Source organism: Danio aesculapii, chromosome 14 (genome assembly GCF_903798145.1).
Source record: "Danio aesculapii chromosome 14, fDanAes4.1, whole genome shotgun sequence".
In the NCBI taxonomy this organism is placed as follows: Eukaryota; Metazoa; Chordata; class Actinopteri; order Cypriniformes; family Danionidae; genus Danio; species Danio aesculapii.
Window position 1 is genome coordinate 34,999,455 of NC_079448.1, and position 19,949 is coordinate 35,019,403.

Genomic DNA, 19,949 nt, shown 5'->3' on the forward strand with positions numbered 1-19,949 from the left:
ATAGAAAATACTGTTTTAATAGAAAACATTTTTTTTTGCTAATAATGCAAATAAATGCATTGTATAATAATGGATAAATGGATAATACATTTACATTTAGTCATTTAGCAGACGCTTTTATCCAAAGCGACTTACAAATGAGGACATGGAGCAAATAATGCAAATAGATTCAAATGTGTTTATCCAATAAACAAATGCATACATAAACATACTGCGCTATGTAGAATAAAAAAGAAATGAGCCAATTACTGAGGAAATAAAGCTACTATTTAAAGCAAACTGATTTTAAATTAATTGTGTGAAATCTGCCTTTAAAAGCATGTGTTACAACTAACCCTCTGCCTGTTACAACTTGCCCCGCAGGTGTGGTAAATAGTAAAATTTTTACTCCTGGCACTTTTGGCAATACTGCACAGAATCCATGGGTCCGGCGATCATAATTCCAGTGCTCAATTGTAGGAGAGGCTTGTGTGTTGTTGGTAAAAAAAATGCTTTGTCTAACCCCATTACTTTGTTCATTATTTGACCAAAACCAAAAAGTGTAACTTTGTGCCCTACTCTCCGCTATAGCTGTATTTGCGAGTAATTTTTACATGTATATGCACGTGTTTTATGAGTGTGTTGATATGCGCGAAGTTTGATTTAAATCCTACACGGCGCCTCATAACAGTGTGTGAATAACATCTGAATGGATGAATAAATGAGCCGTTTCCTGGTGTTAGCAGTGGATTAGCTTTAGCCCTGTCAGGTTGCTTGTGCGTCTGAATCATTTGGACCTCAATCAGCAGCGACTTTACACATTCAAGGGCAGCAAAACTGAACTGCTATACGACAAAGGTAAGCTTATACTTCAGTTTTGATATGTACATGTATACACCGTCATATCATCCATGTAAATGAAAGTAAATAAATAGTGAATAGCAGTGAAATGAAATGCCGCTGCGTCACGTTAAGACTATTGGTTAGCGAATTTATGGAATTACACTTAAAGAACGGTGTGGGAGTTAATTTAAAGATACATTATATAAAACAACTTGGTTATGGGTAGGAAATGTCATGAAAGTTTTGTAGACAGTTACGAAATCTGCAATGATGTCAGATGACCGGGCGATATATTTATTAGATCATATTATTAAGCTTACGTCATGCAAATCAATCTATGATTATCTATATAATTAATACATATTAATTACAAGATTTTATATGCATCAGCCAGCTGTCGTATATTCAAAATCAGCTCCGCATTGAGTAGAGTGATGTGACGTTGTGCGCCCATCATCACGTGACGAAGCTTCATTTTCGCCTGTACCCACGTGACTGCTTCGAATTTTGATTCCCAGGTTTAAACCATAGACTGTAAAATGGTTTAAACACAGGTTTTCATTCTGGAGAAAATCTCAGGCTGTTTATTTTAGACTGGCTGGAGTAAAAGCTGTTTATATAGGCCTAATAAACACTTCAATATAATTAGCCCCTTAAGAATTTATTTATGTCAAACAAACATTTGTAATGACTTGTCACTCAAAATCATCTTGCTGTAGCTACTTAATTTATAATGTATGTATATAACTTTTCAGTTATTTTTTACATACTTTTATTGTACAGCATGCCATGTCTAAAATTAATGAAGATTAATTAATAAAACAAACAAATGAACAAACTGAACAAAAGGCATTACTATATACACACACACTCACTATACAGACCCTAATAATATCATTTATCCATATCCCTTTTTGAGCCACAAAATTATTGATGCAGCTTCTTCTGTTGATGTATCTTTAAGTAAATTAAATTGGTGCCCCTGCACCTCAAACGAGCCTATTTACATTAGATGTCGCCTACCCTGTTGTTGTAGAAAGAATGCGTCAATAGAGTACAGTACAGAAACTGCATTAGTGAAAATAACCAACGATTTACTCTTAGCTGCTGACCAAGGGTGCATCTCGCTATTAGTTCTACTCGATCTTAGTGCGGCATTTGACACCATTGACCATGGTATCCTTATTAATCGCTTAAAGTCTACAGGTGTCCAAGGACAGGCCCTACAATGGTTTAAGTCATACTTATCTGACCGTTACCAGTTTGTAAATATAAATGGACAGCCTTCACAAATCAGCCCAGTAAAATACGGGGTGCCTCAAGGATCAGTCTTAGGCCCTTTACTGTTTACAATATACATGCTACCCCTGGGAGACATTATTAGAAGACATGGGATCAGCTTTCACTGCTATGCAGATGATACTCAATTATATATTTCAACTAAACCTGACGAGACGTCTAATCTGTCCAAGCTAACTGAGTGTATTAAAGATGTTAAAGACTGGATGACCAACAATTATCTTCTCTTAAACTCAGACAAAACAGAATTATTACTTATTGGGCCTAAATCCTGTACACAGCAGATCTCACAACTCGATCTACAATTAGAGGGATACAAAGTTAGCGTTAGTTCTACTATAAAAGATCTGGGTGTCATATTAGACAGCAATTTAACTTTTAAAAATCATATTTCCCATGTCACAAAAACTGCCTTCTTTCATCTGAGAAATATAGCTAAGTTACGAAGTATGCTATCCATCTCAGATGCAGAAAAGCTAGTCCATGCTTTTATGACTTCTAGGCTGGACTACTGTAATGCTCTGTTTGCTGGCTGCCCAGCATCCTCTATTAACAAACTTCAATTAGTACAAAATGCAGCTGCCAGAGTTCTAACCAGGTCTAGAAAATTTGATCACATCACCCCAATTTTATCCTCCTTACACTGGCTGCCTGTTAAGTTTCGTATTGAATTTAAAATATTGCTTCTTACATATAAAGCTCTAAATAATCTAGCTCCTGCTTATCTAACCAATCTTCTGTCTCGCTACAATCCAACTCGCTCTTTAAGATCTCAAAACTCAGGACTTCTGGTAGTACCTAGAATAGCAAAGTCGAGTAAAGGAGGTCGAGCCTTCGCATTTATAGCTCCTAAACTCTGGAATAGCCTTCCTGATAACGTCCGAGGCTCAGACACACTCTCCCAATTCAAAACTAGATTAAAGACCTATCTGTTCAGTAAAGCATACACTTAGTGCACCACTTAGGGGGCTTCCACACAGGTTATGCATCTTGCTGATATACACTGTGAACATCAGCTACGCTAATTATTTTCTTTATTCTCCATTTCCACCTGGGGATACTCTTCCCGAGGCCCTCAGACTATGCAGAGTCACTGATTCGATCCAAGACCAACGACGAGATGATCCCAAGGTTTCCATATCCTGGACCTGGCCGAATCCTGAACAACTACTGCGATGGTCATGGAAGAGTGGAGAACATGAGACTGTTTCCTATGACGCTCCAGAGACAGACGAGTCTTCGCTGAGGCCAGCTTCCAGCCTCCGCCACTGAGACTGCAGCTCTGCACAAGACGTTTGGCCAGCGGAGAAATTAAAATGGTCGTGCCCAACTGAGCCTGGTTTCTCTCAAGGTTTTTTTTCTTCACTTTCGCCTTTAGTGAAGTTTTTTTTCCCTCTCCGCTGTCGCCACTGGCTTGCATGGTTCAGGATCTGTAGAGCTGCGCATCGTTGGATTTGCTCTTCAATATTTGGACTCTCAGTAGTGATTATTAACCACACTGAACTGAGCTAAACTGAACTGAACTTAAACACTACAAACTTAACTACACTGTTCCTATTTACTGTGACCTTTTATGTGAAGCTGCTTTGACACAATCTACATTGTATAAGCGCTATACAAATAAAGGTGAATTGAATTGAATTGAATAGAGCCGCCATTTTCATACAGGGTAGCGCTCCATTGAAATGAATGCAAGACCAAGGTGCAGTGGAGGACTGGCCATCCAGAGCCTAGAAATACACAAATATGCGTATATCCATGATCGGGAGTTTTCCTGGTGGTCAGTATGCAAGCATTTTTTAAATTACGAAAATTATCATTTTCCATCACTTTTCTATATTGATGGATAAGTGACTGCACGGGCATTCCTGACAAAGAACGAATGTTTGTTTGCATGGAAATGTACTATCCACCATCCCTGTTAAATTTTATCTAATCCGTCTCCTGATACACATCCCCTCTCCTGCTTTCACTTCTCATTTTTCGATTCGTTTGTGAATGAATCTTCGTTATGAACGACTCGTTCACTGAGCCGACAAGTTTCTGGCAGCGCAGCATCTCGTTGTAATATTTCATTTACATTGTTTGCCTATTTTATTCAACAAAACTACCATAAGCTTAGTATTTAGTGCAAGTTGGAGCTACTTTGCCTTATGGTGAATGCAGTAAGTGACTGTATTATCCTCAGTAACACTACTTATTTTGCACAAAAGTTCATAACATGTAAAAAACTAAATCTTACCCATGAAGTGTTCTGCCTTTGTGCTTTGTTTTCTTTGCTTGCTCGTTACTACAGCCGTACACAGCGCTAAAATCCAGTATCTTCACACTGTCTTGACTAGTGCTGTTGAATGACACTTGTCCTGGAAGCACTGTACAAATGTGGCGGCGCTATTGACGCATGCTTGGGGTCCGTATGTGATAGCTAGTGGAGGCTTTCCCAGCATGCACTGCGCCAGCTACGTTGTTTCCGGTTAGCTTCTCGCTACCGTCGACCACCGGGATGCTCAGACATCATTCACAGGACCCGTGTGTTTCTAGCAAACCCGCTGGTTTTCGCCGCTGGACGTGCAATGTCGATGACTTCCGTCAGCAGTTCGAGAGTGACAAGCATTGGTCTGCTAGACGTCAGTTCGTATTGAAACACATTGAGCAGTTCGAGTACGAAAATGGGCTTGATAAGCTGCTGGCCCTGTCGATGGTGTGGGTTAACCATGTTTTCCTGGGATGCAGGTGGGAATTGGAATGAAATAAAAAGTTTAAGAGCATGTTCGTGTCACAAAAGTAGCGAAGAAGTTAATTTTATGTCGTATTTTCGGTTATATAATGTGGCCCCATACAGATCACCTTGAATTTCATGTTATGCTTATGGTTCGCAGGTAGCGTTGCTCAATGCTGTGGCGTTTCTTTCTTTCTTTGGGCAGGTATGGCTCTCAACTGATGGAGAAGGTGCTTGAGATGGCAGAAGGGATTGATATTGGCGAAATGCCCTCATATGAACTAGTCCCAAACGCTGAAGCCAAAAAGAGACCGTGTTCATCTGATGGAAGTAAGTTCATCAAGTCTAGTATTTACTAGGGGTGCTCAAAATAGTCGATTAACCGTTAACCGAAAGGGTGCGTTTGTAACCGATTAAGGGTATCAGTTAAACGATAAAAAATACTATTTTATATAGACCCATTTCTTGGCTGCTGCATGGAGGGCGCCATAGCGACCAGCGTTTTCCGGTAGAATGTTTAGAACTTCCGTTCACAGCGTTTACAACTGGTAATTTGCGCTCCGAAAACGGGTTTCAGTAGCGTTTTGAGAGGATTACGGGGTGTTTTTGTGACACACAACTTTGAAAGGTTTGTTAAAGCCGTTATAATATGCCAGAAGTGGTTTAAGCGCGAGACAAAAACGTTCTCCTAGTTCTTGCGCCTGCCGTCAGAAATACAGTGTGTGTTTCCCTGGCCTGTCAGCTGTTAGCTCAGCGGCTCTTCAACACACACACACACACACACACACACACACACACACACACACACACACACACACACACAACTTCACTGGATTATAGAGCAAACCAGATTACTCGAATGAAATTTAACAAGTATGGCAGTCATGCAATTTACAAAAATGACCAATGAAAGTCTGTTACTGAGACTCTGCTGGCATGTTCATTCTAATCGCAAGCCGTTTATGCTTCATTTAGTGTGTAGTATTTACCAGGGTTTGTGTTTTTCTGTTATTTTAAAATGTCACTTTGTCACAATTTTCACTTTGTCACAGTTATTAAATCAGTGTGTCAGTGGGACAGTAAAGGCAACATGTGGTGAATTATGGTGAATTACATTTGTTTGGGTTGTTTATATATTTGAAATAATCTCAAATATAACTGCAAAAGAACTTCATTTAAACTGCAAAAAATGCCGTCTGACAACAAGGGGAAAATGCCTCACAACAGTTGTTTTCCATCCCATTAGACCAAATTTTTTTTTAAATAACCAGTGCAGGAGGTGGTGCTGATCGACAACAGTATTAGTTAGTTTATACGCATCAGCTGCCACATCATACGTACTAGTTTATACGCATCAGCTGCCGACCGGAAGTTCTTAGCATTCTCCTTGCGCATACACGGTAATTTTGCATTCTAAGAAAGAGGTCTATATCTATATTTTTAGAGTTTGGTTGCATAAGGGGCCGATTATGGCCGAATTCCATATTTGATTTTTTTTTCTCTCTCTCGTTAAGAGGGGCATCTTTTGAATGGTTTACTAACGGCCGCAAGTGTTTTGCACGCGGCTCATCCCAGAGAGCTCATCAAGACAACTACAGAGAACTTTTAAAGAGCACGGTTTCCGCTACATTCATTTTTTCCGGTAAAGTCTAGATCGGATACGGGTAAAGTCTTGATCGGATATGTGGCCGGCCGGAAGTGCAATATACACATCAATATATAGCAGCATTTATATTGACACTGTATAACAGTAATTCATATTTTTACATTACTGTGACGGTTGGGTTTAGGGTTGGGGTGGGAGTAGGGGTTAATAAAATGCAATAAATGGGAAATTTAATAAATAATATAAATTATTCTCGTTAACTTCCGGCCGCAACCATATCCGATTTAGCAACAAGCGATTCTTCCATGGCAGGGCGCCACACCAAAATGCATCCCTCCACGGCTACATTACAGCTTCTCAATCAAAACATTCAGTCATTGTTGTTTTAATAGTGGGTTATAATCTCACCAAAACATATTAAAAGGTAAGTGTATTATAACAGCGCAAACTTATATGTAACTGTAGTAGTGCTGTGCGTTATTTGTTTAACCCTAACGTAACCAAGTTACGTGAGTTATTTTGTACGTAACCTGACTGACTGACAGGTGCATGAGGCCAGCAAACACGACATGGCTTTCAGTTAGGATGAACACAGTTTCCATAATTTAAATTTATTTATAGATAAAGGTCTGTACGTGGTTCTGCATACAGTGACTTTATCTTGCTTGTGTTTATTGCATAAATGCACTAAATAGCATTTCAGCAGCATTTATTTGAGAGCGCACAAGTAGATCTGCGCTTGAGCAGCGTATATTTGAGGGGGCGTGCAAGAGGTTTTTGCACAAGCAGAGGAAATCTGCGCGCGAGCAAAAAGATTTGCATGCTCGTATTGCATAAATGCAATCTCGTAATACTGTGCTCATGACATTTTTCCATTTGTCCTTAAAAATAACGGCATAGGTAGTTGGTAGATTTGTGTAAAAGGTCTGCCGCCACAGCTGAAGATGGAGGAGAGACTAGTGCTCGCTGTTTCAAGTTATCCAGAGCTGTATGACTTTACAAATCTTGAATATCACAATATTATTAAATATTACAATTGTAACAACATAGACAGCAACACTCTTGCTCAATCAATACCCAGATGAGTCGTTTTCTTGCAACATAAAAGAGCATCGCGCTTCTTTTTTTTCTTGTCAACATAAGGCAGTGCGGTGCGCCTCGCCGTTTTGGAATGGAAAAGCACGTTTGCTGTGATCAGCCCCTTAATGTGCAACTGCAACACATATTTGTTAACTCGTGGGACGATAACGTATAACCACATGTGCCTACAGACATATTTGCCAAAGGAGCAAAATGGAAGAATATTGCTGTTTGATACAGACGAGTTGATGCCAAACCAGCGCTGATGCTAATTGCCTCCTGGATCTGCATCATAAACACAGCAAATAGGCTTTAGCTTTCATTTTACAGCTTATAAAGCATGCATGCAAATTAATGCAATGTCATATTTAAACAACAAAACTGTTTACAAAAAGTCAACATATGTGCGCGTTGTCATTGTCTTTTCATCACGCATCACTCGCACTTGAACCGCGAGTGAGAAAGGAAACCATAAGACATAATCTTTAAAATAATGATTTCTATTAAAAATGTAAAAAGGTTTTGTGATATAATAATAATAATAATAACAGCAGGGCAATAAATAAATGCATATTTTCCATAGAGCAAGCGATTTGAGAAAGTCTGCTATTTTTATTTGACGGAAGACAAAAACACATAATTGAAAGAAAAAAACAGCCTCCCGTTCTCAAAAAGTCAGTGACTGACATTCAGTCAGTGTTTTCGTTTTGTAATCTAAGTTAATCATTTAAGTGAAAAATAATTTAGGGCAGGCCTATTTATTTTATTCATTTGATTTAGTTTATTCTGTTCTTTTATGCTGTTGGAAACACTGCAGGTGCGTGAAGATGACCTGTTGTTATGTTCTGTTATTAATATGTTCGCATGTTAAAATAAATCAGTATTTTAAAATGCAATATTTAATGTGTCACACAAAATAGACACATCATTTTTTATTTTTTAATAATAATAATTTTATATTAATCTGACCAGTTAACCGTTATTATGCGATAAACGAGCGTCGGTTGTCTGTTAGCAAAATGAACCGTAATGAGCATCCCTAGTATTTACCAACGACATGTAACACTGAACCTAACTAGGGCTGGGTAATGTGTGGTTTATACAAAAGCTCATCTCAGTGTGTTTGACTGAATTGTGAGATATGGTATATTATGTCAGTATTTTCTATATTTTTATATTTGGATTAGTAATAAATAAATAATCTGTATTTTAACACATTTATTTTACATTCTGCCTAATGTCTGATAAAACAATGTTAACCTAAAAGCTTTGAAGACAAATAGTGAATTTAACCGCATAGTTTCTGCTACTTATTATTAGGGCTGCATGATTCTGGCTAAAATGAGAATCACAATTTTTTTCTGCTTAAAATCAAGATCACGATTTTCTCACAATTTTGTAGATGTCAAATAAAGGTTAATATGAGTCTGCTATTATTATTGTTATTCTTAAACATATGGTAAAACAACTATAAAAATATTAGGCCTGTGTGTGGGTCTACTGTTGGTTAAGATGCTGTATTTTGTTTAGACTTTGAATGGTGGACTTGAATAGACTTTGTATGTCCTAGTTGTTAATTCACAGTAAAGTGATGGCATCAGAATACAGCTATTCATTATTCTGAAGTTGAATTATTATGTTTGAGACATGTGCTAATCAATCACAACATTATTAAACCATTTTTTCACCAGAAAAATGAGACCTATGTCATTATCAGATTCCCTCTTGCATTATATTCAACATTGTATAGGTATAGTAGTTTATACCCAGTAAAAATTTATTTTCATTCACAACACTTTGTGTTCGCTATGAAAGAAAATGTATACTTTATAAATAACAGTATGTGACACTTTTAACATCATTTGGAGATGTCAATGTTACTAAGTAACGTTCTCTCTGACCTTGAAAATATAATTGGCTGAATCGTAGAGATGCTGGATTAAGATTGTGTAGGGTCGAATTGAGATTGTGATCTTTTTTCGAGTAATTGTGCTGCGCCACTTACGTTAAGAGAGGTTCAAATTAAACGAGATTCTTTGCAACTTGATAATTTTATTTATTTGCTTTAGAAAACTTTTCATAATGAAATATCTGTCCACTAGATATATATTGTAACATTCTAAAATACATAAATTCTTTATTTTATATTTTTTTGTTGTCTGATATTTTTAATAGTTTACTTTTGCAAAACAAAAGCCAATTTTAATGTGCCAAAAAAAGCCCCAAACAACTTCATGTGCATACAGTATGTGTGCGAGTGATCAAATTTTTGTTCCAATTTTCATTTTTGACCTTTGCTGAAATGTTAAACATTCCAGATTTATCATGGGTTTAAAACTTCTTTTGGCCAAATTAATCCAAAATATAATTTTTCAAATTCATTTTCAGCATGGGGTCTGTTTGACCCTAAGAGACCTAAACAGTCATTTTTAGTTTTTTTTCACACCTTTAAACAACAGTAAAATCTAGTTTTTTGTGCGTTTTAAGATAGCGAAGGAATTTTAGAAGTTAGACAGATTCATGGCCCTGGGATGAAGAGAACATGAATATAAAAATTGGAAATGTGGGCCAATTAAAGGTTAAATTTATTAGAATTCTTGTAATCACTTTTTTTTTTTACTTGACTCTTGTTTTGACGGTTAGAAAACAGCTTAAATAATTCCACTAAACACTATTGCGGTGTCCCAATTTGCCCTAAAAGTGTGTACTTTTTTGCAAAAGAAAAATATATACTTTTGAGTGTGTAAAAGAAGAGTATGCAAGCTTTGGGACATACTACTCCCTCATTAACATTGTTTTGTTGCTTGAAAATGAGCTCTGTTAATCATCCACATTTCTGTCATATTTAATTTCCTACCTTATTGGAGAAGCAGCAGGTTAATCTGCCATTCACATGTTTTTCATGCAGAGAAATCTCCTCAGGTCTTTGGATAATTCTGCATTCAGGCGTTAATGTTCAGACATGTTTATATAAGTTCAGTATTGTTGGTGCAGATTTCTACACTTAATTTTTACCGAAAATAGTAAACCATCCAAGAATCTTTGGCATACTCTTTTTAACATACTACAATTTGGGACACACTAATTCTATTTTCAAATACTATTTAGGAAGGATAGTATGCAAATTGGGACGCAGCATACCTTTACCTCTGAAAAGCCATTAAATGTTCATGAGCTCATTGGTTAGCTACAGAAGAGTATTGTTCCAAATAGCCTATTGATTAATTACATAACATTTTACAGAATTAATTTAAGTTGTATTCTGTTGTCTTGACATACTGTCTGCTAGAATGTTTAAAAATAATCTGTGTGAATTATTTTAAATTGTAGTTATATAATTTTCTTTGAAAAGCAAGAAAACACATTTTGACTTTTTAATTGATGCAATGGTGAAAAAAATGGTAAAATAAATCAGGGGGACATGAATTGGGGTGACTTGTGTGCTTTTTGCCTATAGGGCACCATAAAGTCTTAATTTACCAATGCTGTTAACAGTTGTGTATCAATATAAACAACCATTTTGGTTTGTCCGGTTGTTGTTGTTGGTTGTATCATTCTGTATTTATATAATATCTATATTTAAACATAATATCCATATGATTTCAGGTGAGGAACCCATGAGCAAAATGCCAATGTCAAAATTCACTCGCAGACCTAGATTTGAGCCTGTACACTTTGTGAGTGGCGAGAGCAGCGGCAGTGGAAATGGAAGAACTGATGAAAAAGAAAATGAGAAGACTAGAAGAAGGGATGAGGTGACAGATGTGAGACAAAAGGAACAAGATCATCAACCATATAACGGCAACCGTGGCTGCACACCCCCCTCAAGCTCTCTTGACAAGGGCAGGTATGGTTATGATTCTTGGCCTGAGCACAGAAGCAAGGATGTGCCCTCGGGTGGCACAAGTGGGCTTGGTTATAGCAGCAGAGGGTCCACCTCAAACTTCATGGGCAAAGTGCAGCAGGAGTACACTGCTAAATATGAGGCCTATAATTCCAGGCAGTCTGATTCAGTCTTACACACAGGCAGATCTGATGGAAGTGGACGATCTGGAACCTACGAGAGTGGACGGCGTGGGTTGGGATTTGGACATCAGGAAAGGCCAACCTCCAGCAAGGCTTTTAGCAGGGTATACGACGGTCCAAGCAGAGGAGGTACAGGCTTGCTCCCTACACCATCACTGCCAGCTTCTGTCCCTACAGCCGCAGTTGAAGAAAAACAGAGGCTGATAGTCAGAGTATCGTCAGCCGTTGCTGTCACCCTCAGAGATCCGGCATTCGTGGGTGGACCTGAAGGGCCAAACTACAATTTCATACTTAGCCGCAGCATTCAGGCCTGCAAGACGAACCCAGAGTACATCTATGTCAATTTAAGAGATATCCCTCCTGCTGACCTTCCTAAAAACAGAAAGGTACCGTGTGATGGATATGCGTGTGAACTGAGGTGTCAGAGTGTGTACCTTGCTACAGGTTACTCTGGGAGTAAAAACGGTGCCAGAGACCGAGCCTCAGAACAGGCAATCAAGCTGTTTATGAGGCCAGTGGAAATTCGTATCTTGAGGCGACTGTACAAGCGCAGATACGTTAATGACATGGTGGTGTGCCAGGTTAACACTCCAAATCCATCCCTTCCGCCACCTCTACGCAACCCTGAAGACAATCCACCCCCAAGTACCAAGGGCCAATATGTGCCTGACCGAAGCAAACACTGGACAGAATTTGTAATCATGGAGAACGCACACGATGCTATCTGTATTCTTAATAACTCTGCAGCTTTCAACCGCATGAAAGTTGATTACACTTTTGACCCGGTTCCCAACAGCAATTTATTGCTCTGTAATGTGTACTTGCAGGGCGAACTGGTGGCACAAGCCAGAGGGACAAAGAAAAGTGCAAAACATTCAGCGGCAGAAGAGGCGGTAAAGAAGTTGCGAATGAACCAAGCTGCTCGCCAACAAGAGCAGCAGCAGCAACAACAACAACAACAACAGCAACAACAACTATTTTCTGGAGGAAACTATTTTTCTGAGGAATCCCCTGGTTGCTACTCCCAGCAAAGTAGCAGTGGGGCACAGCTCGGTGAATTGGTCATCCTTGAAAATTCAGATAATGCTATATGCATAATAAACGACACTGCTCAATTTAATAAGGTGTTGGCAGAATACAAATTCACAGTTCTGGCAGACCACAGCTGGCGATGTGAAGTTTACCTGGATGGTCAGTACGTGGCAACAGGGCTTGGTCCCAAAAAAACAGTCAAGCACATTGCGGCTGAGGAGGCCCTCGCCACACTTCGGCGTACACAGGCTGTGGTGAAGTCCAATCTTAGGAAGGAGGGCCATGCCGATGCAATTTCCCGAGATCAAATCATGTGCCGTTCTGGTGAGGAAGCTGTTCGGCAGGAGATTAAAGAGGACAACATTGGGAACCAGCTACTCCGCAAGATGGGCTGGACAGGTGGAGGCTTGGGTAGAGAAGGAGATGGCATTGCTGAACCTATCAAAGTCAAAGAGCAGTTCACCCGAGAAGGACTCGGTATGGACATGGACAGACATGGTAGTCAGCTGACAAAGCGCGATATTGAGGACATCATTCGGAATTACGCAAGTTCAGAACGGCAAGACGATCTGCGCTTCTCCACCGAGCTCAACAACGAAGAGCGCCGACAGATTCACCAGGTGTCCCAAAGGTACGGGCTGCGTAGCAAGTCGTACGGACAGGGTCGACAACGCTTTTTAGTGGTTAGCCGAAGAGTTCAGAAGGAACAACTGATTGGTCAGCTCTTGCAGGAAGGGCAGGTTGGACGATATGAACTGGTGAAACCTCAGCCTTCATAATCTCAGGCTTCTGATAAGCCCACTGATGCCCACTCATAAAAGCAAAACAGTTTTGTTTTCAACGAGCGTAAAGTATTTTTTAAAAGATGTAAAGTGGACAGAAGCCTGAAAAAAAACGTTCAATGTCTACAAACGTGTACCCTTTTCTCCCGTTACCATTGTGTATTTTCATGTTTTGTCCAAATTTGCTGTAGGTTAGCTTTAGGCCACATGAAGACCACAAATTTAACTAGCCTGTCATATCATATATATATATATCCTGTGGATGACATTTATTGACCTGAATATTAGTAAAGGGGCTTTATGGCAGCATGTGCTCCTGTCTGAAATGACATTCCATTTCCTCCACTTGTTTTCACAATGGACAATTCTTTCATCTTCTGTAAGAGCAACACTTGAAATATAAAAAATAACACTGAATTACAAAACATATTTTGTCATTTTCTGGTTGTAAGGTTAAATATTTCTCCAACTTAAACCTTAAATTTTACTGTTTAGCAAATGCCTGAGCAGGAATCGCCGTGAGGTTGTTTGCTCTTGTTAATACTGTTAACCAACTTGTTTTCGACACATTAAATATCATCTGGTCATAGTCCATTTTCAAATTCATTTAATGGAATGCAAATGCTTGTTTTTGGTCTAGGGTAGGAGAGTCCAAACTCAGTCCTGGAGGGCCAGTGTCCTGCAAAGTTTAGTTTCAACCCCAATCAGAGACACCTGGACTTGCTAATCAAGCTCTTAAGCGGCGGTCACACTGGACTTTTCTTCCCATAGACTTCCCATGCATACGCACCAAATGCGTCAGACCAGAAACCCAAGCTCGTGCGTCAAGTTTCGCAGATCGCAATGTTGGAAGGTTCAAGCTTGGTACACTCTGGCCTGCAAAATCGCATCACTTGAATGCGTGAGACCACTAGAGCATCAAAACATGACCTCTCTGGAAGGAAATTTCAAATTTTGACTAATCGCTCTCTTTTTTTTAATGTTTAATCATCTTGTTTAATCCTGCCCCTTTTCGCAGCGCCATATGACAGAGTTTCGCATGCTCTAACTCTAGTGTGACCGCAGCTTTCTAGAAATGTCTGTGAAGGAGTTTTGAGGCAAGTTTACGCTAAAATTTGCAGAACACCAGACCTCCAGGTTCCAGTTTGGGCACCCTTGTTCTAGAGCGAGGGGGGGGGGGGACCACACCACAGAAGTTATTTTACTGTTTATTTACAAGAAGTGAGAAAATTTACAGTTTCTTACATGGGATACTAGTGCAAGTCCGACACTCTTGTTAAATTAGAAAAATGACAATTTGAATTAGCTAAAATGGACTCTGCATGACAGCATCACATCCAGAATGGTTGGAGAAGCGATTCAAAGTCAGAAATCAAACGGCACTTTAATGGAACTTAAGAAAACGAGCAAGAAAACCATGCATCTTGGGTGCAGCAGACACAAATTAGTGAATACAGAAGGGAAAAAAAAAAAACCACAATAGTGCCAATTTGTAATGCTCTGCACTGGCTTTTGTGAGACACACAGATCATTGTGTACTTTAAGTCAATTACTGCTAACAACTCAGCACACAGTCAATAGGCAACACCTTAAACGCCACTACAGACTGCTGCATTAAAAGAACATAAATCACTTACACTTCATAAAAAAGGACCATTCCCAACATTTGATGCATTACAAATCTCACATCGGTTTTAAAAGATCAGGTCTTCCAAGTGTAAAAGCATGTTTCTGAAACATGTAAGCTTTCCATACGAGACAATTTACCAACCTGCTTCAATGTTTGTTTCCTTGTGACACCTGCAGAGATGCAACAAAATCAGTCTTCAAACTTGAATTCATACTGAAAACAGCAGCCAACATGTTAATATATCCAAAACAAAATCAGTGTAGGAGCAAATTATACAACCAAAGTAATAAGAAACGAGGGCAGGCCAAATAAAAGTAACCCCGGCCACAATCTTTTGTTAAATTAGGGTTTATCCTCTTCCAGGATAAGGTTCTGCATGAAGAGGGAGACCACAACACAACAGCACTCTAATCTTGCAACAGCTACAGAACAGACAATTCTACCGAGTAAGTGGAGAATGATTCAAAACATGTGTTTTATTTTATTCTTTGCAAGGTGGTTTTCCTCTCGTTGGCTGAGGCGGACTATTGTTCATATGTGAACTGTAAGGTGGGTCAACAGTCACGCCAGCTCTGTTCCACAATGGCCGACACACGTTTCTCATACTCTCTCTTGTTTTCCTGATACAGCTGAGCTGCCTGGCTGTTGGCAGGGCTGTTTGGGTTCGGCTCATCCAGTAAAGACTGTGACAAGTGAAAAGCATGTTAACAAGCTGAATAACGGCCTCACTTCTTTTATGGTATCATCAAAACATATACCTGTATTGACGTTAAAATTGAGGAAACGTCATATGTTGGACTCCAGCGATTCTGAAGAATGTCCAAACATATACTACCATCTGCATAAACTAAAGGAATCAAAGGAAGACAATTACATTTCAAGTCTTTATATAATGTAAAACAGTTATAATTATTAAAATAAGATTGTGATCACCCTACACCTTTAGGAATAGGCAGATAATACATTTTTACACAATTATTTTGTTTTATGACAGTTATACATTCACATTGTTTATAGGGCTTACAATCCCATTGGTCCCCGCTCCTTTAGAAATAAATGTAAGATTTAGGAGTATAATGAATAGGACCAGCAGCAAAAAATATCAATAAAAGGAAAAGGTGGTGTATATGGTACAGCAGATACAAGTCCAAAATTCTCAGTAAATACCTTGCATATTGTGCATGGAGAAACAAGAATCATACTCATTGCAAAACAATCCAAAGTTACACTATTCATTTACCTGTATGCAATAACCATTTCGACCAATCCTGATTGAATTTATTCAGTGTTAAAGAGAAAAGGGAATTTTCTCCATATTAAATATATTGGTTAACAATCACTATCCACTCTTTCTTAGTAGGTGGATTCTCATCCAGCCATTTCCTAGTTGCTTTTTTACTAGCAACCAATAATACTTGTGCACTGTTCAAATTTACTACCCTTTTGTAATGTTGGGGATTAAAAACATCCACTTAATTAAACTGCTTTAAAAATGCATCAAATAATTTTTTTTCCAAATTGTTTTGCATAAATCTGTTAATTAACCTCAGCCCTGATCAAAACTACTAAATGTTTTTTTTTAAATGACAGGATTTTAACTCTTTAATTGCTAACTTTACAAATTATGTCACTGATTTGGTTAAAAAAAAAAAAGAAAAAAAAAAGACGTGTTTTCATAATAAAAAGTAATTGTGGACGGGATTTTTATTATTTTTTTTACCTTTTATTACAGTCTTGGACATGTGAACGATTAGGAACAACATTAGCTTTGATGCATTGTTAGATTTTCATTTTTTCTTCCTAATTTACTGTTGGTGGCTGTTTTTTGCTCTGTTGACTTTCATTATAACCACATTTGATGGTGCATAAATACACGGTCTTTGTTTTTGTTTACTCCATGTAGTTCTGAGAGCTGAGATGCATATTTAGATTTTCTCAGACACATCAAGGTAAGTGCGTGAAGGTCACTCACAGACATGCATACACACACTTTAATTTGCTGTTATACGCCATATAAAATCCAGAAACTAAGTCTAGGTCTAGAATTGCAAATTTGACTTCTTGCCAAGAGGGAAAACCACAAACAATCAAAAATGCATGATTATGTGATATCATAGTTTTGTAAGCAAAAAAATTTGGTTATAATGAAAGTCAATGGGGGAAAACAGCCACCAACAGTACATTGGGGAGAAAAAAAAGTGAAAATCTATAAAAAATAATAATAATAATAATCCATTTAAGTCAATGTTGTTTCACATGTCCAAGTCTTGGATAAAAGGTTAAAAAAAATCCAGTGCACAATTACTTTTTATATTGAAAATACGTCATTTTGTGTGTTTTTTCACCAAATCAGTGACATCATTTGTGAACTTGGCAATAAAGAGTTACAATCCTATAGTTTTCTAAGCAATTTAGTAGTTTTGATCAGGACTGAGGTTGATTAACAGATTTATGCAAAAAGTTTGTTCCAGTTTTGGCTTTGTGACAAACTAGTCTAATGTTTATACAAAACATATCTTATTGTATAGCATCCTCTAGGAAGCATTAATTCAAAAGGGAGATCTGTACGGGGTGTACTCATTAATACTGTAAATGTATTTAGTATTTATTAATTACCTGTTTTAAATGTATGGCTCTGTCAAATTCTTTTCATTTTACGTTGCATTCACATAAATGCATATGGTTTTAAAGCAGACGCTTGGCAAATTATTTAATTGTGTTAAAAGTGTCTAAGTTTGCTATAACAAAAAAACAAGGATACTATTTTAAAATGTCATGCAATACATAGTTTCCTAAATATTTTACTCTCAAACTGCAATAAAATCAGAGCCAAAGACCTAAATAAGACTATTTGTTTCCAAATCTACAAATAAAGTGCAAGTGTGACAATATGACCATCTTAAAAAATGTTCTGGAAAGAAATAAAAAACTTTTTGATCAAAAATAGAAGAGCTGCAGAGGTTTATCTCAAGTGCAAGCATTTCGTCAATACAAAAAAAAAAAAAAAAATCACTACAAGATTGTAATCTTACCATTAGGGTGAAACATTTTGGAGACAAACCGAACTGTAGGAGGTTTGTTGGGATATTCTTCTGTAAATTCTATTGTGAGTTTGAAAGTTCCTATGACAAACAGGAAAGAAAATATATGAGATAAAACGATCTGTCACTTGTAGACAAAAAGAGCATGGCACATGTACCTCTATACACAATTACAAACAGTAAATGTCAAAATTATTTGCAACCCAGTCAAATCCAGTGAGATTTGCATTGGGGTATATTAATGTTTAAAGCTATGGGGTCGATAAGACTAAATGAACTGCATAAAAAAATTTAATAATATTTTCAAGTTCCAAACCCTCACTATAGGAATCATGTTTTATTATATTTTTGACCTCACTTTAAAATACACTGTTTTCATAGTAATTGTGCATTCAATACTTGGAAATAAACACTCACTGACACAACTCTGTAATGTTTTGCATATTAAAATAATTGGTGAATGTTATCCTGATGTGCTCTAAAAACAATACTGTGCATTCTGGTTAAAAATTAACTATGAACACTAACTTCATATCAAATTATATGTAAAAGACAAAACAATAATGAAACATGGCAAAAAAAAATGGCATGCTTTTAAATATATACAGCAAAGCCCTTAAGTAAAAACTTAATTAGATTTGTGAACATACACAAGTTTTTAATGTTTGCATTCTGATCTGTGTTTTTGATGTCCCAATTATAGATTGAAGTGCATCTTTATAGTCTCTCTGCAAATAGCTATTTAACACAGTAAATACATTGAAATATCACTACTATTCGTCTATTTTGCTCAAATAAATGATTCACTGGTGAGCAACTTAATGGACTACTCAAGAAATATTCCAAAAATTTTACCAACCCCAAGCTTTAACATTAACACTGATAAAAATCTTTGTTTTCTTGACTTACCATCTTCAAAAGGTGTTCCTTCAGGCCTGTAGGTAGAAAAATGGGTCAACATGTCAGGTTACACACAACACTTGGCATGACAGCAAGAAACAAAGCCAAAATCACCGGCCGACGTGCAAGAGAGCTGCGCATTAAAGAAATCCAAAAATAACAAGGCACAACAGTCTACGGAAATGACATTATAACCGTTTCCTTCTGCACAACACAACACAGCTCTATTCAGGACAGCGTCACTTCAAGATCAAATAACCAGCACCTCTTATGGAGGACTACTGGCCATCTGGCCTATTTAAAACTGCTTATATTACTGCTAACAAGCTGGACGTCAACTAACAGACCTCCAATAGGCTGAGATGAACAAATATATCAATGTGGTGGGTTTCATTTTTACGGTGGTGAAATAATAAGGAAATGACACGAACCCAAAAATGACAGCGTTCCAGACCATGATGTTGTTTTCCGATGGGGCTCCGCTAACTCCGGCTGGAGGATCCTCTTGGAGACTAAAAAGAAAGAATAAAACAATTATAGAGAACATTTATATGATAAACATTACACCTATATCACGACAAGATTCATTACAGCAAATATGACATCCAAATTTAATCAAAAAGGTATAGTTATAGTTAATAAATATCTTCTGTGAGGAGGAAAAAGTCGCCATGATAAAGGCAAAGAGCAGCCGGTGTTCATAAAGCAACCGAGGGCCTTTAGCATTTCCTCTTACCGTTTAAAATCCCTCATCAAACGCCGTCTTGCTGGGGTTGACATGGCTTAATTGGAGAACCGAGGCGTAAACATAAGGTTTCGACGTAGTTTCTTTGAACAATGTTCAGTTCTTTGGGTTCAGGAGACGTAGATTCCGCTAAATTTTGCTGTTAGCCGTTCGCTCTCTTGGATCCTCCTGCCTGTTTTCTCTAAGCCCGTCTCTCGGGGACCGGATCATACCAACTTAACATGGGGGTGTACTAACAATTTCATGAAACAAACGTGAGCTCTTTCA

General features: G+C 37.9%; 2 protein-coding genes across 3 annotated transcripts; one reads left to right on the forward strand and one right to left on the reverse strand.

Moving 5' to 3' along the window:
• Positions 1-387: 387 nt before the first annotated feature.
• nkrf (NFKB repressing factor) lies at positions 388-13,390 on the forward strand. Of its 2 annotated transcripts, none has more exons than XM_056471677.1 (3): positions 388-837; positions 5,046-5,170; positions 11,133-13,390. In XM_056471677.1, exons 2-3 carry the CDS (start codon positions 5,062-5,064, stop codon positions 13,361-13,363), a joined length of 2,340 nt encoding a protein of 779 aa, XP_056327652.1. In that variant the 5' UTR covers positions 388-837; positions 5,046-5,061; the 3' UTR covers positions 13,364-13,390. The 2 variants fall into 2 exon arrangements, with proteins under 2 accessions (XP_056327652.1, XP_056327651.1); XM_056471676.1 differs by lacking the exon at positions 388-837 and adding an exon at positions 4,606-4,854.
• A 1,171-nt stretch (positions 13,391-14,561) lies between these two features.
• ube2a (ubiquitin-conjugating enzyme E2A (RAD6 homolog)) lies at positions 14,562-19,887 on the reverse strand. Its single transcript, XM_056471678.1, has 6 exons — positions 19,674-19,887; positions 19,369-19,449; positions 18,947-18,972; positions 18,029-18,118; positions 15,755-15,843; positions 14,562-15,679 (listed from the first exon to the last, which is right to left on the reverse strand). The coding sequence occupies exons 1-6, from the start codon at positions 19,715-19,717 to the stop codon at positions 15,551-15,553; spliced, it is 459 nt and encodes a 152-aa protein (XP_056327653.1). The 5' UTR covers positions 19,718-19,887; the 3' UTR covers positions 14,562-15,550.
• Between the last annotated feature and the right edge of the window lie 62 nt (positions 19,888-19,949).

What these genes read in the sequence shown, in the direction of transcription:
- nkrf (XM_056471676.1), top strand. Translation starts at nt 4,625, where the DNA reads ATGCTCAGACATCATTCACAGGACCCGTGTGTTTCTAGCAAACCCGCT. An exon ending in CATGTTTTCCTGGGATGCAG is followed by an intron (nt 4,855 to 5,045) that starts GTGGGAATTGGA and finishes TTCTTTGGGCAG; the next exon opens with GTATGGCTCTCAACTGATGG. An exon ending in ACCGTGTTCATCTGATGGAA is followed by an intron (nt 5,171 to 11,132) that starts GTAAGTTCATCA and finishes ATATGATTTCAG; the next exon opens with GTGAGGAACCCATGAGCAAA.
- ube2a (XM_056471678.1), bottom strand. Translation starts at nt 19,717, where the DNA reads ATGTCAACCCCAGCAAGACGGCGTTTGATGAGGGATTTTAAACG. An exon ending in TTGATGAGGGATTTTAAACG is followed by an intron (nt 19,450 to 19,673) that starts GTAAGAGGAAAT and finishes CTTTCTTTTTAG; the next exon opens with TCTCCAAGAGGATCCTCCAG. An exon ending in CAATTTTAACGTCAATACAG is followed by an intron (nt 15,680 to 15,754) that starts GTATATGTTTTG and finishes CACTTGTCACAG; the next exon opens with TCTTTACTGGATGAGCCGAA.